This window comes from Papio anubis, chromosome 4, assembly GCF_008728515.1.
Source record: "Papio anubis isolate 15944 chromosome 4, Panubis1.0, whole genome shotgun sequence".
Lineage (NCBI taxonomy): Eukaryota > Metazoa > Chordata > Mammalia > Primates > Cercopithecidae > Papio > Papio anubis.
In genome coordinates this window covers 71,012,622-71,025,201 of record NC_044979.1, presented here as the reverse complement: position 1 = coordinate 71,025,201, position 12,580 = coordinate 71,012,622, and the positions used below count along the sequence as shown (strand labels likewise).

Here is a 12,580-nt window from a genome sequence, read left to right as displayed (position 1 = left end):
TTCAATTATTGTGGAAGACAGGGGGGCGATTCCTCAAGGATCTAGAACTAGAAATACCATGTGACCCAGTGATCCCATTACTGGGTGTATACTCAAAGGATTATAAATCATGCTACTACAAAGACACATGCACACATATGTTTATTGTGGCACTATTCACAACAGCAAAAACTTAGAACCAACCCAAATGTCCATCAATGATAGACTGGATTAAGAAAATGTGGCACATATACACCATGGAATACTAAGCAGTCATAAAAAAGGATGAGTTCATGTCCTTTGTAGGGACATGGATGAAGCTGGAAACCATCATTCTCAGCAAACTATCACAAGGACAGAAAACCAAACACCACATATTCTCACTCATAGGAGGGAACTGAACAATGAGAACACTTGGACACAGGGCGGGGAACATCACACACCAGGGCCTGTCATGGGTGGCAGGGAGGGGGAGGGATAGCATTAGGAGAATCACCAAACGTAAATGACGAGTTAATGGGTGCAGCAAACCAATATGGCACATGTATACCTATGTAACAAACCTGCATGTTATTGCACATGTATAGAAGTTAAGTATATGTAACAATAGAAAAAATAAACGAACTCCATCAAAAAGCGGGCAAAGGCTATGAACAGACACTTCTCAAAAGAAGATATTTACGCAAAAAACAAAAAAAACAAAAAACATGAAAAAATGATCATCACTGGTCATCAGAGAAATGCAAATCAAAACCACAATGAGATACCATCTCACACCAGTTAGAATAGATCATTAAAAAAATCGGAAACAACAGATACTGGAGAGGATGTGGAGAAACAGGAATGCTTTTACACCATTGGTGGGAGTGTAAATTAGTTCAACCATTGTGGAAGACAGTGTGGCAATTCCTCAAGGATCTAGAACTAGAGATACCATTTGACCCAGTGATCCCATTACTGGGTATATGCCCAAAGGATTATAAATCATGCTACTATAAAGACATATGCACACATGTATTTACTGCGGCACTATTCACAATAGCAAAGACTTGGAACCAACCCAAATGCTCATCAATGATAAACTGGATAAAGAAAATGTGGCACATATACACCATGGAATAGTATGCAGCCATAAAAAAGGATGAGTTCATGTCCTTTGCAGAGACATGGATAAAGCTGGAAACCATCATTCTGAGCAAACTATCACAATGACAGAAAACCAAACACTACATGTTCTCACTCATAGGTGGAAATTGAACAATGAGAACACTTGGACACAGAGCATGGAACATCACACATGGGGGCCTGTCGGGTTGGAGGGATAGCATTAGGAGAAATACCCAATGTAAATGACAAGTTGATGGGTGTAGCAAATCAGCATGGCACATGTATACCTATGTAACAAACCTGCACATTGTGCACAGGTACCCTAGAACCTAAAGTATAATAAATACATACATACATACATAAAATAATACTTAGAATGACAAAAAAATTAAATTAAAATTTGCTCTATTATCTCAATGTGAGAAAAGAGCTACACAAATTTTAACCAAATTTCATGGGCATATACGGGATGGTCTGACCTACAGTCACTAGCATATAAAAAAACATTCACTTTAGTGTAAAGATAAAAATGCACTTTGTGGAACTCTGGGGTGCCACCAAAGATACAGGCAGTTTAAGCACCAAAGCATCTAAGACTTTCAATCAAGAAATACAAGCTATAGCCAGGCGCTGTGGCTTACACCTGTAATCCCAGCACTTTGGGACGCGGAGGCAGTTAGCTCACGAGGTCAGGAGTTCAAGACCAGCCTGGCGAAGATGGTGAAACCCCGTCTCTACTAAAAATACAAAAATTAGCCGGGTGTGGTGGCGCATGCCTGTAGTCCCAGCTTGGGAGGCTGAGGCAGAGAATTGCTTGAACCCAGAAGGCAGAAGTTTCAGTGAGCCAACATCACACCACTGCACTCTAGCCTGGGCGACAGAGCGAGACTCCCTCTCGGAAAAAAAAAAAAGAAATACAAGCTATTAAAAATTACAGCATTATGGAGGAAAAAAGGTTTTCAAATGCAATAATCCCTTGGTGTCTTCAAGGGAATTAGTTCTAGGAACTCCCCTAAGGATACTAAAATCATGGATGCCCAAGACCCTTAATGGCATAGTATTTGCATACAACCTGTGGACATCTGCCCATATACTTTAAATCACCTCTAAGATTACTATGTACTTAGTTGTTATACTGTATTTTTAAATGTTATATATTTTTTATGGTTGTACTGCTATTTTTTTATTTTTTTCTGAATATTTTCTATCTGTGGTTGGTCATATCCTCAAATGCAGAACCCAGGGATATGGGCCAACTATATGTGCCCCAAATTTAAAGTCACAAAAGCAGACTCTGAATTGTAAGCAGTGATTTTAAATCAAGATACTTCCCATAAGGCAACTTAAGCCTAAATCAGGCACCAATGTATTTATTTAATGTTGGCTAATTATTTTCCTGGCCAGATTACTAGTAAGTATATTCCAACTTTTAAACACATTAACTTCTAAAGTAGCAGTTTTTATTGCTATAAGCAATCTAAAACAGTAAAATGTTCATTTAAGAACATGGAGGGTTTTTTTTTCCTATTAGAAACCTACAATAAATTGAGACTTACTGAATACACAGAGCTGCTAAACCATTCATAGAACAGAATAGTTTATAGTCTCCTCAAATTCTGGAGTAAAGAAATGACAATCACATCTAAAAGAATAAGAAAAAGATAACAAAATGACATATACTTTTGCCAACACATAAAGAAGGTATTTCCTAAAGTGGAAAAATACCTTGATCACCTAAAGCAAAAACTACTACTGAAACATTAATTTCAATAAACAAGTTCATATGACTAACTAGAATTCAAGCATTTATAAAAAAGCATTACTCAAAATGAAATATCCTATCCAAAGTCTCAAAAAAATTTTGATATTTTTACTGTGCTAAATATGGATGCCTTGTAATAGTCACATGTCTAAGAAACCCAGTATCAAATACTTTCCAGAAACTAAAACAGACACCAAGCTATTCAAACAGACTTAAGACCTTAGCTAACAATCCGAAAAAAAAAAGTCAGTAATACATAATCCTCAGGTGCTAGTCACTTAACATTACATTTATAAAAATACAAGAGAAGTATGAGTGACAAGAAATCAAGTAGCAACAATCAATAATTTCAATAATAATGTAAAATACGTTTATTTATGATATTAGAAATCAATATAATTTAGTCTTACCTCTGAACTGTAGTCATCTGCTGTGGTTGAAATTTCACTTTCCAGCTAAAACAAAAATAAAAACCAAATATAATTATGACTTTTTGTGCTAAATATCATACTTTACTAAGTCATTGCTATTGGTAACATATGATAGAAAAGTCATATAAAATACCACTGAAAAACTAGTAAAAATTATTCAAATCTTTAAAATTTTCATTTAATTATAAATAACAATGGCAAAATAACGCAACTAAAATGTACCCGTAGGCATTTTTCTAAATATAAAAGTATCAAGAGGTACTTTCATACAGGGTCTCATATACATATCATTTGTAAGCCAAAAGTACCAAGTAAGACAAAATTCTTCAATCCTCATACAGTAGCCCCCTCTGTATAGTATGGCTTCCTATAATTTCATTTACCCATGGTTAACTGTGGTTAGAAAATATTAAAATGGAAAATTCCAAAAATAAACAATTCATAAGTTTTAAATTGTGTACTGTTCTAAGTGGCATGATGAAATCTTACTCTGTCCCATCCAGGACATGAATTGTCCCTTTGTACACCATATCCACACAGTATATGCTACCTGCCCAATAGTTACTTGGTAACCACCTCCATTATCAGATGCACTGTCATACAGTATGGCAGTATGCGGTATTGCAGTGCTTGTGTTCAAGTAATGGCCCCAAAGCACAAGAGTACTATGCCTAATTTATCAATTAAACTTTATCATAAGTATATGAGTAGAGTTCAGTACTATCTGTGGTTTCAGGTCTCCACTGTGGGTGCTGGACTATACTCTCAATATGGTTTGGCTGAGTTCCCCATCCAAATGTCATTTTGAATTATAGCTCCCATAATTCCCATGTGTTTTAGGAGGGACCTGATGGGACATAACTGAATCATGAGAGCAGTTTCCCCCATACTGTTCTTGTGGTAACGAGTAAGTCTCATGAGATCTGATGGTTTTATAAGGGGTTTCCCTTTTCCCTTGGCTCTCATTTCTCTCATGTCTGCTGCCATGTAAGACATGCCTTTTGCCTTCCACCATGATTGTGAGGCCTCCCCAGCCATGTGGAACTGTGAGTCCATTAAACCTCTTTTTCTTTATAAATGACCTAGTCTCTGGTATGTCTTTATCAGCAGCATGAAAATGGAATAATACAACTATCCACAAATGAGGAGGAACTACTGTACCTCTTTAAAATGAAACAAAATCCTAAAATGCTACTGTTAGAAAAGTTCGGCCAGGAGTGGTGGCTCACGCCTGTAATCCCAGCACTTTGGGAGGCTGAGGTGGGTGGATCATTTAAGGTCAGGAGTTCGAGACCAGCCTGGCCAAAATGGTGAAACCTCGTCTCTGCTTTAAAAAAAAAAAATACAAAAACTAGCTGGGCGGTAGTGGTGCATGCCTGTAATCCCAGCTACCTGGGAGGCTGAGGCAGGAGAATTGCTTGAGCCTGGGAGGGAGAGCTTGTGGTGAACCAAGATGATGCCATTGCACTCTGGTCTGGGTGACAGAGTGAGACACTGTCTTAAAAAATAATAATAATAATTAAAATGAATCAATAAAAAAGAAAAGGTCAATTTATCTGAAAGAAAAATTATAACATCTTGATGCTAAAAAAAGTAATAACTAAAGAAAAAATAACCACCTTTGTTGTTGTAACACCTTTATAGTTTACAAAAGCACTTTTAAAGTCATTCTTGTTTCACTATCACATCCCTGGATTTGGGTATGAAGTGAGCAGCTTTTTCAAGCTTCCCTAAAAGAAGTAGTGGAAAGAGTCAAGAACAAATCCAAATTTTCTGACTCCAAAAGTACTATTTTCACTATTGACCTTCTCATCTAACCTAAGAATCTCATTTTAATGGTTAGAAAGGTGAGACCCAGAGAGTTTCACCCCTTCATTCAACAAATATTAACTGTCACTGTCTCCTTTCTCATCTACACCTATGGAAATTCTATTCAACATTCAAGTCCAAGTTCTAAAACTACCTTCTCCATGAAGTAGTAACCAAGGTCAAGAACAAAAATAAGCTTGCCTGTAATCTAAAATGCTATTAACAGTGGTTCCTAACTCACAAGATTCTCTTTTTTTTCTTTTCAGACAGAGTCTCACTCTGTCGCCCAGGCTGGAGTGCAGTGGCATGATCTTGGCTCACTGCAACCTCCACCTTCCAGGTTCAAGCAAATCTCCTGCCTCAGCCTCCCGAGTAGCTAGGATTATAGGCACACACCACCATGCCCAGCTAATTTTTGTATTTTTAGTAGAGACAAGGTTTCACCATGTTGGCCAGACTGGTCTTGAACTCCTAACCTCTAGTGATCCGCCCGCCTCAGCCTCCCCAAATGTTGGGATTACAGGCGTAAGCTACCGCACTTAGCCGAGATTATTTTTTAAATCTGAAACACTTTCATGATACAACCCCTCATATTCATTAAGTGCATATTGTGTACTAGAAACGGTAGTACTGAGAATTAAATGAGGAATAAGACAGTTGTTGCATTCAAAATGCTAAAACTATAGAATAGATAACCCAAAAATATTGGTTTGTTATATTAAAAAAAGATAATACACCTTTGGGCCAAATCAAGCAGTAGAGTTGCCACGCTGCATTATTTTTAAAATTCCAGCTTTAATAAAACAAAAATTACAAGACATACAAAAAAAAAAAAAAAAAGGAAAGGATAGCCTATGCACAAGAAAAACAATGGCCAATAGAAACTGTCCCTGAGGAACACAGTTATTGTACTTAATAGACAAAGTTATTTTCAGTTTTGTCTTGTTTTTTGAGACAGGATCTCACTCTGTCATCCAGGCTGGAATGCAGTGGTATGATCACAGCTTGCTGCAGCCTCCACCTCTTGGGCTCAAGCGATTCTCCCACCTTAGCCTCTGGAGTAGCTGGGACCACAGGTGTGTACAACCATGCCCGGCTAATTTTTTTTACTTTTTGTAAAGACAGGATCTCCCTTTGTTGCCCAGGCTGGTCTCCAACTCTTGGGCTCAAGTAATCCCCTTGCCTCCGCCTCCCAAAGTGCTGGGATTACAGGTATAAGCCACCACGCCTGGCCAACAAAGATTTTAACTTGGCTATTTTAAATACAGTCAAATAGCTAAAGGAAATAAAATCTAAAAATGAGACCAAAAAAAAAATTTAAATTGTAAGAACAACACCTCACCAAATGAAGAATATCAATAAAACAAAGAAATTATACAAGAATCAAATAAAAATTCTGGAGTTGAAAAGGAAAATAAATGAAAAAGCCACTGGAAGGACTCAGTAGTAGATCTAAGTAGGAGGGACAGAGAATCAGCAAACTTCAAGATAGATCAATTGCAATTATCCACTCTGAAAAATAGAAAGATGACTGTATGTTAGACCATTTAAATACTCAAAATATTTTAAAAGACTGAATTTATATAATATAAAATGTGTGCTATAACATATTTTGTCCCTGGTAACGGTTTTCATATTAAAGTCATTGCAAATAGACACAAAAAAAGCATTTAACAAAACTCAACACTCAATTTGGGAGCACTGCCTCATGCCTATAATCCTAGCACTTTGGGAGGCTGAAGCAGGCAATCACTTGAATCCAGGAGTTCAAGACCAGCCCGGGCAACATGGCAAAACTCTGTCTCTACAAAAAAAATACGCAAATTAGCTGGGTGGGGTGGCATGGGCCTGTACTTCCAGCTACTTGTGGGGCTGAGGTGGGAGGATCGCTGGAGCCTAGGAGGTTGAGGCTGCAGTGAGCCATGAGTGAGCCACTGCATGCCAGCCTGGACAATAGAGTGAGATCCTGTCTCAAAAAACAATAAAATAAATGGCTGGGCACGGTGGCTAACGCCTGTAGTCCCGGCACTTTGGGAGGCTGAGGTGGACGTTATCACTTGGGGTCAGGAGTTCAAGACCACCTTGGCCAACATGGTGAAACCCCATGTCTACTAAAAATACAAAAATCAGTTGGGTGTGATGGCTCACAATCCCAACTACTCAGGAGGCTGAGGCAGGAGAATTGCTTGAACCTGGGAGGTGGAGGCTGCAGTGAGCTGAGATCACCCCATTGCACTCCAGCTTGGGCGACAAAGTGAGACTTTGTCTCAAAAAAAATAAATAAATAAAAATAAAAAATAAAAACCAAACAAAAAAACCCTCAACATTTCTTCATAATGAAAACACTTAATGAACCAGCAATAAAAGGGAACCTCCTCAATCCGATAAAGGATAGTTACCAAAAAAAAAAAAAAAAAAAAGCTAATATAAAACTCAATGGTTAAAAAAAACCTGAATGCTTTCCCCTTATTATGAGAAACAATACAAGGATGTCTGCTTTCACCACTTCTTTTCAACATTGTCCTATATCTTCCAGCTATGGCAATTAGAAAAAAGAAAAAAGAGCATCAACATTGGAAAGGAAGAAGTTAAACATTTCTAGTTTAGTTGCAGATAATATGATCTTGTACACAGGGAAAATCCAAGGAATTCACACACACACACACACACATAAACCTATTAGAACTTACAGATGAGTTAGTTCTGCAAAGGTACAGGATACAAGATCAATATACAAATGTAGTTGTATTTCTATACATGGATAATGAACAATCAGAAAATAAAGTTAAGAATACAATTATATTTAGAATCACAGTAAAAAGCAGTAAAATGCTTAGAAGTAAAACAGCAATAAAATGCTTGGTGGCCAGGCATAGTGGCTCATGCCTATAAATAATACTTCACAGGCATAAGCACTTTGGGAGCCAGAGCAGGAGGATCGCTTGAATCTCGGAATTCGAGACCAGCCCGGGCACAGAGTGAGGCCACGTTTCCACAAAAAAAATAAAAATAAAATAACCAAAACAAGGCCAAGTACGGTGGCTCATGCCTGTAATCCCAGGACTTTGGGAGGCCAAGGTGGGTGGATCTCCTGAGCTCAGGAGTTTGAGACCAGCCTGGGCAACATGGTGAAATCCCATCTCTACCAAAAATACAAAACTTTAGCCAGGTGTGGTAGCATGCACCTGTGGTCCCCGCTACTCAGGAGGCTGAGGTGGGAGGATGGCTTGGACCTGGGTGTCAGAGGTTGCAGTGAGCCGAGATGGTGCCACTGCACTCCAACCTGGGTGACAGAGTGAGACCCCATCTCAAAAAGTAAATAAATAAAAATGTTTTAAAAATGCTTGAGAGTATATTTAACAAAACAAATGTAAGACATTTACACTGAAAACTAACTACAACATTAAAAAAAATTAAAAACCTAAATAAATAAAAAATCCTGCATTCATAGGTTGAAAATTTAATATTGTTAAGATGACAAAACAGATTCAATGCAATCCCTGTCAAAATCCTTGGTGTTTTTAATGCAGAAACAGAAAAACTTGACCCTAAAATTGATACAGAAATGCAAGGCAATGACCAAAACAATCCAAAAAAGAAGAAAGTTGGAAGACTCACACTTACTGATTTCAAAATTTGTTATAAAGCTACATTAATCAAGACTTGGGGACATAGTAGCAACAGCTAAACATACAGATATACAGAATATAACTGAGGGAATAAATATAAACCCTCACCTTTATATTCACTGTCAGTTCATTGGGAAAAGAATAATCTTTTCAACAAATGGTGTTGGTACAACTGACTGGATAGTCACAAACAAACAAAAATGAAGTTGGACACCTATCTCCCATACTAGCAAAGGCCTAATCATAGCACACTGCATATCTTTAAATCTGCCTTCTCCACTAGAATAATTTTCCTAAAGGGCAGCGACAATCATATACATCTTTGTAACACTGGTGCTCAATCTTTGGTGTACTGCAGTTGTTCAACAATGTTAAATTAAACTCACAAAACTCCCTCTTTGAGGTGATAAAATATTTTAGGTACGACTGTTTAGTCACCATACTACTAAAACGTTCAAGATGATATAAAAATCATGATCAAATTGTGCACAGTTGCTAATGACTGTTGTTATTATGACTACTTTACATTGAGAACCATAAATGATTAAAAATCTGGGAGAATACTTACTTCCACAGAGAAGACCTGCTCATGACTGGTTATTTCTCCACTAGGTAGAGTTCTCATTATTGTAGATTCAGGAGTCACAGTTGATTCTACTCTCTGAGAACTATTTATGTACATTTCATCACACTGTGATTGATTAACATTCAAATCATGGTGTGCTGACACATCATGTTTACTGCTTGTCGTTTTTCTCTTTTTTTTCTGCTTCTTAGAAGGATTCTGCCCATCCGATTGAGCTTTTCTTTGTCGAAACTGGGCAAGCTAAGAAAAAAAATTACCATTATTGTCAAAGATAATTTTTCTTTATTGCCACCAAGAAAAAAGCAGCTTTGGGAGTCTCTCTTTTAAAGACCAAACTATCACTAAAAAAAAATGATGACAAAATAAAGAACAATTATTACAGTCTTTAATGTAACTACTGGAATGCAAAGAAACATTTCTTTTTTTTTTTTTTTTTTTGAGACGGAGTCTGGCTCTGTCACCCAGGCTGGAGTGCAGTGGCCGGATCTCAGTTCACTGCAAGCTCCGCCTCCCGGGTTCCCGCCATTCTCCTGCCTCAGCCTCCCGAGTAGCTGGGACTACAGGCGCCCGTCACCTCGCCCGGCTAGTTTTTTTTGTATTTTTAGTAGAGACGGAGTTTCACTGTGTTAGCCAGGATGGTCTCGATCTCCTGACCTCGTGATCCGCCCGTCTCGGCCTCCCAAAGTGCTGGGATTACAGGCTTGAGCCACCGCGCCCGGCCTGCAAAGAAACATTTCTGAATAAACCTACTGAAATATATTGAGGGGTAAGAACTGAAAACGTCATGTCTAAATAAAAGAAAATTCACCCAGAATTAGGCAGAATAAGGGAAATCAGGCACTGTCATTCACTGCTTGGTGAGAATATAATCTCACCAAGATTTTATTTTATTTTTACTTTTTGAGACAGGGTCTTACTCTGTCACCCAGGCTAGAGTACAGCAGCACCATCACAGCTCACCTCAACCTTCTGGGCTCAACGGATCCTCCCACCTCAGCCCCCAAGTAGCTGGAACCACAGGAACATGTCATCACACCTGGCTAATTTAATTCTTGTATTTTTTTGTACAGACAGGTTTCTGCCATGTTGCCCAGGCTGGGCTTCAACTCCCAGACTCAAGCAATCCATCTGCCTCAGCCTCCCCAAAATGCTGGGATTATAGACGTGAGCCACTGTGCTAGCCAATTTCTGGATTTTAGATTATATGAAAACACACACACATACACACACACACACAGAGCACTAAATGAATTTGCTTTCTGGAATTTCTGGGTCTTCTATTACTGTACACTAAAAACATTTAGTTCATGCAAAAAGATTTAGCTATATAAAGTGGTCACTGCAGCCTTATTTATAATGGGAAAAAAACTGGAAATAACTTAAATATCAAACAGCAGTGCTTTCTGGCCCTTAATCGTTTACATATCATCATCAGGATTTTTGTCCTATCCTAGAGCCACCTTTATGTATCATTTACTTAACATGTTTTAACCAATGTAGTTTTCTTATTTAAATTTATTTTAAGAACAGAGGCTTCTATTAGGTCAGTACAAAAACTGCAATTGCTTTTGCACTGACCTAATAGCCCCAAAATGGCGGCATAGAAGCAAGCTGCCTTCACTCCCCCTCACAGAAAACCAAAAACAAATATACAGCGCCTAGATTATTACTGGCAATATCCCAGAACTCAAATATGAGGAAAAAAATAGTATTCAAGACCACAGAGAAGTGAAAAAACTCTGAGCAGAAGTTAAAAGAATTAAGACTTTGATTTTCCTGATTCCCATTCTCCTAATCTGCCCAGCACCAAACATGGAAAATATTCCCCTGACTCACGGTTTCCACACTGGAAAAAGTAAGATCAAGGTGGACAACCAGCTTCCCCATCAACTTGGGCTCCTTGACAGGAGATCTGTCCCTGGCTCGACTCATGGGAAGTACTGGGAATATCTGAAGGGAGAAATATGCCTAACAGCCAGAGGCAAAGTGGGAATGCAAGACTACCATTCCTAGCCCTGAAAAACCCTGCTTTGTAACTTGGCCAAAGGAGACACCAAATCAGACTGGCTGTTCAGCAGCATCACACTGTAAGAGGTTCATGCCACAGGTCCTCTGGGCACGAGCCCCTAGCCAGCCTAGGGGCCTTTGGGACCTTACCATCAAGGATGGATAACACTGATTGTTTACTAGAACTGAGGCAAATTGGGGCTAAAGGCATCATATGCATTATATTATGGAGTACTGAAATGGAGGCAGTGACATACTGCAAAAATAAAAGACAGCAAAACATGAAAGATTCTCTAAGCAAACACATCCAGTAAAAGCTAAAACAAGCCAGACAGAGAAGACTAGAATAAATAACAAAATCTTCACTTTAAAAACATAGACATATATCCACAAGAAACAACAACAAATGGGAAACCTTGACTTAGTCAAATGGACAAAGCAAAGAACTAGTGAATGACCCTAACAAGAGAGAAATATGTGAAGTCTGTGAACAAGAATTCAAAATAGCAGTTTAAAGGAAACTTAGTGATCTCCATAACACAGAAAAGCAATTCAGAAATTTATTAGAAAAATTTAACAAAGATTAAAATTTTTTAATCAATCAAACAGAAATTCTGGAATTAAGAAATAGATTTGCTGAACAGAAAGAATCATTAGAGGCTTTCAACAGGAGAATGGATCAAACAGAAAAAAGAATCAGTGAGCTCAAAGACAGGCTACTTAAAAATACACAGAGGAGAAAAAATAAAGAATGAAAAGGAAAAAAGATCACCTACAAGATACAGAAAATTACCTCGAAAGATCAAATCTAAGAATTATCAGTGTTCAAAGGGAGTTCTAGTCTTCACTGTCTGGCTTGTTTTGTTTTTTACTGAATGTGATCACTCAGAGAGTCTTTGTAATTTATGTATTGTTTTTGTATCTTTTTTTTGTACTATGTCACTGCCTGTTCTTCAGCACTACATAATATAATGCCTAACTATAATGCAAGGGGAGAGAAATCTTATTCAAGAAATAATAAAAACTTTCCAAAACCGGAGAAAGAGATAAAATATCCAGGTATAGGAACGTTAGAGAACAAGGCAGATTTGACCCAAAAAAGATTACTCCAAAGCATGTAATAATCAAACTTTCAATGGTCAAGGACAAACACAGGATCCTAAAAGTGGCAAAAGAAAAGAAGCAAACAAGGCATTAAAGAGCTGTACAAAAGAGCTACAATTTGTCTGGCAACAGACTTCTAAACAGATACCACAGAGGTCGTACAGGA

At 38.0% G+C, this 12,580-nt stretch overlaps 1 protein-coding gene across 16 annotated transcripts in view; it reads right to left on the bottom strand.

The window, feature by feature from the left end:
* AKAP9 (A-kinase anchoring protein 9) overlaps nt 1-12,580 on the bottom strand; it is a 172,210-nt gene that overhangs the window by 130,078 nt on the left and 29,552 nt on the right. For 12 of the 16 annotated variants that reach the window (XM_003896346.5, XM_021936074.2, XM_021936076.2 and 9 more), the window contains exons 2-3: nt 9,286-9,543; nt 3,259-3,303 (exon numbers count right to left, since the gene is read on the bottom strand). In XM_003896346.5, the coding sequence (XP_003896395.5) occupies nt 3,259-3,303; nt 9,286-9,543 (303 nt within the window). Of the gene's footprint in view, nt 1-2,642; nt 2,729-3,258; nt 3,304-9,285; nt 9,544-12,580 lie in introns of those variants that run through there. The other 4 variants (XM_021936082.2, XM_021936084.2, XM_021936085.2 and 1 more) reach the window with 3 other exon arrangements.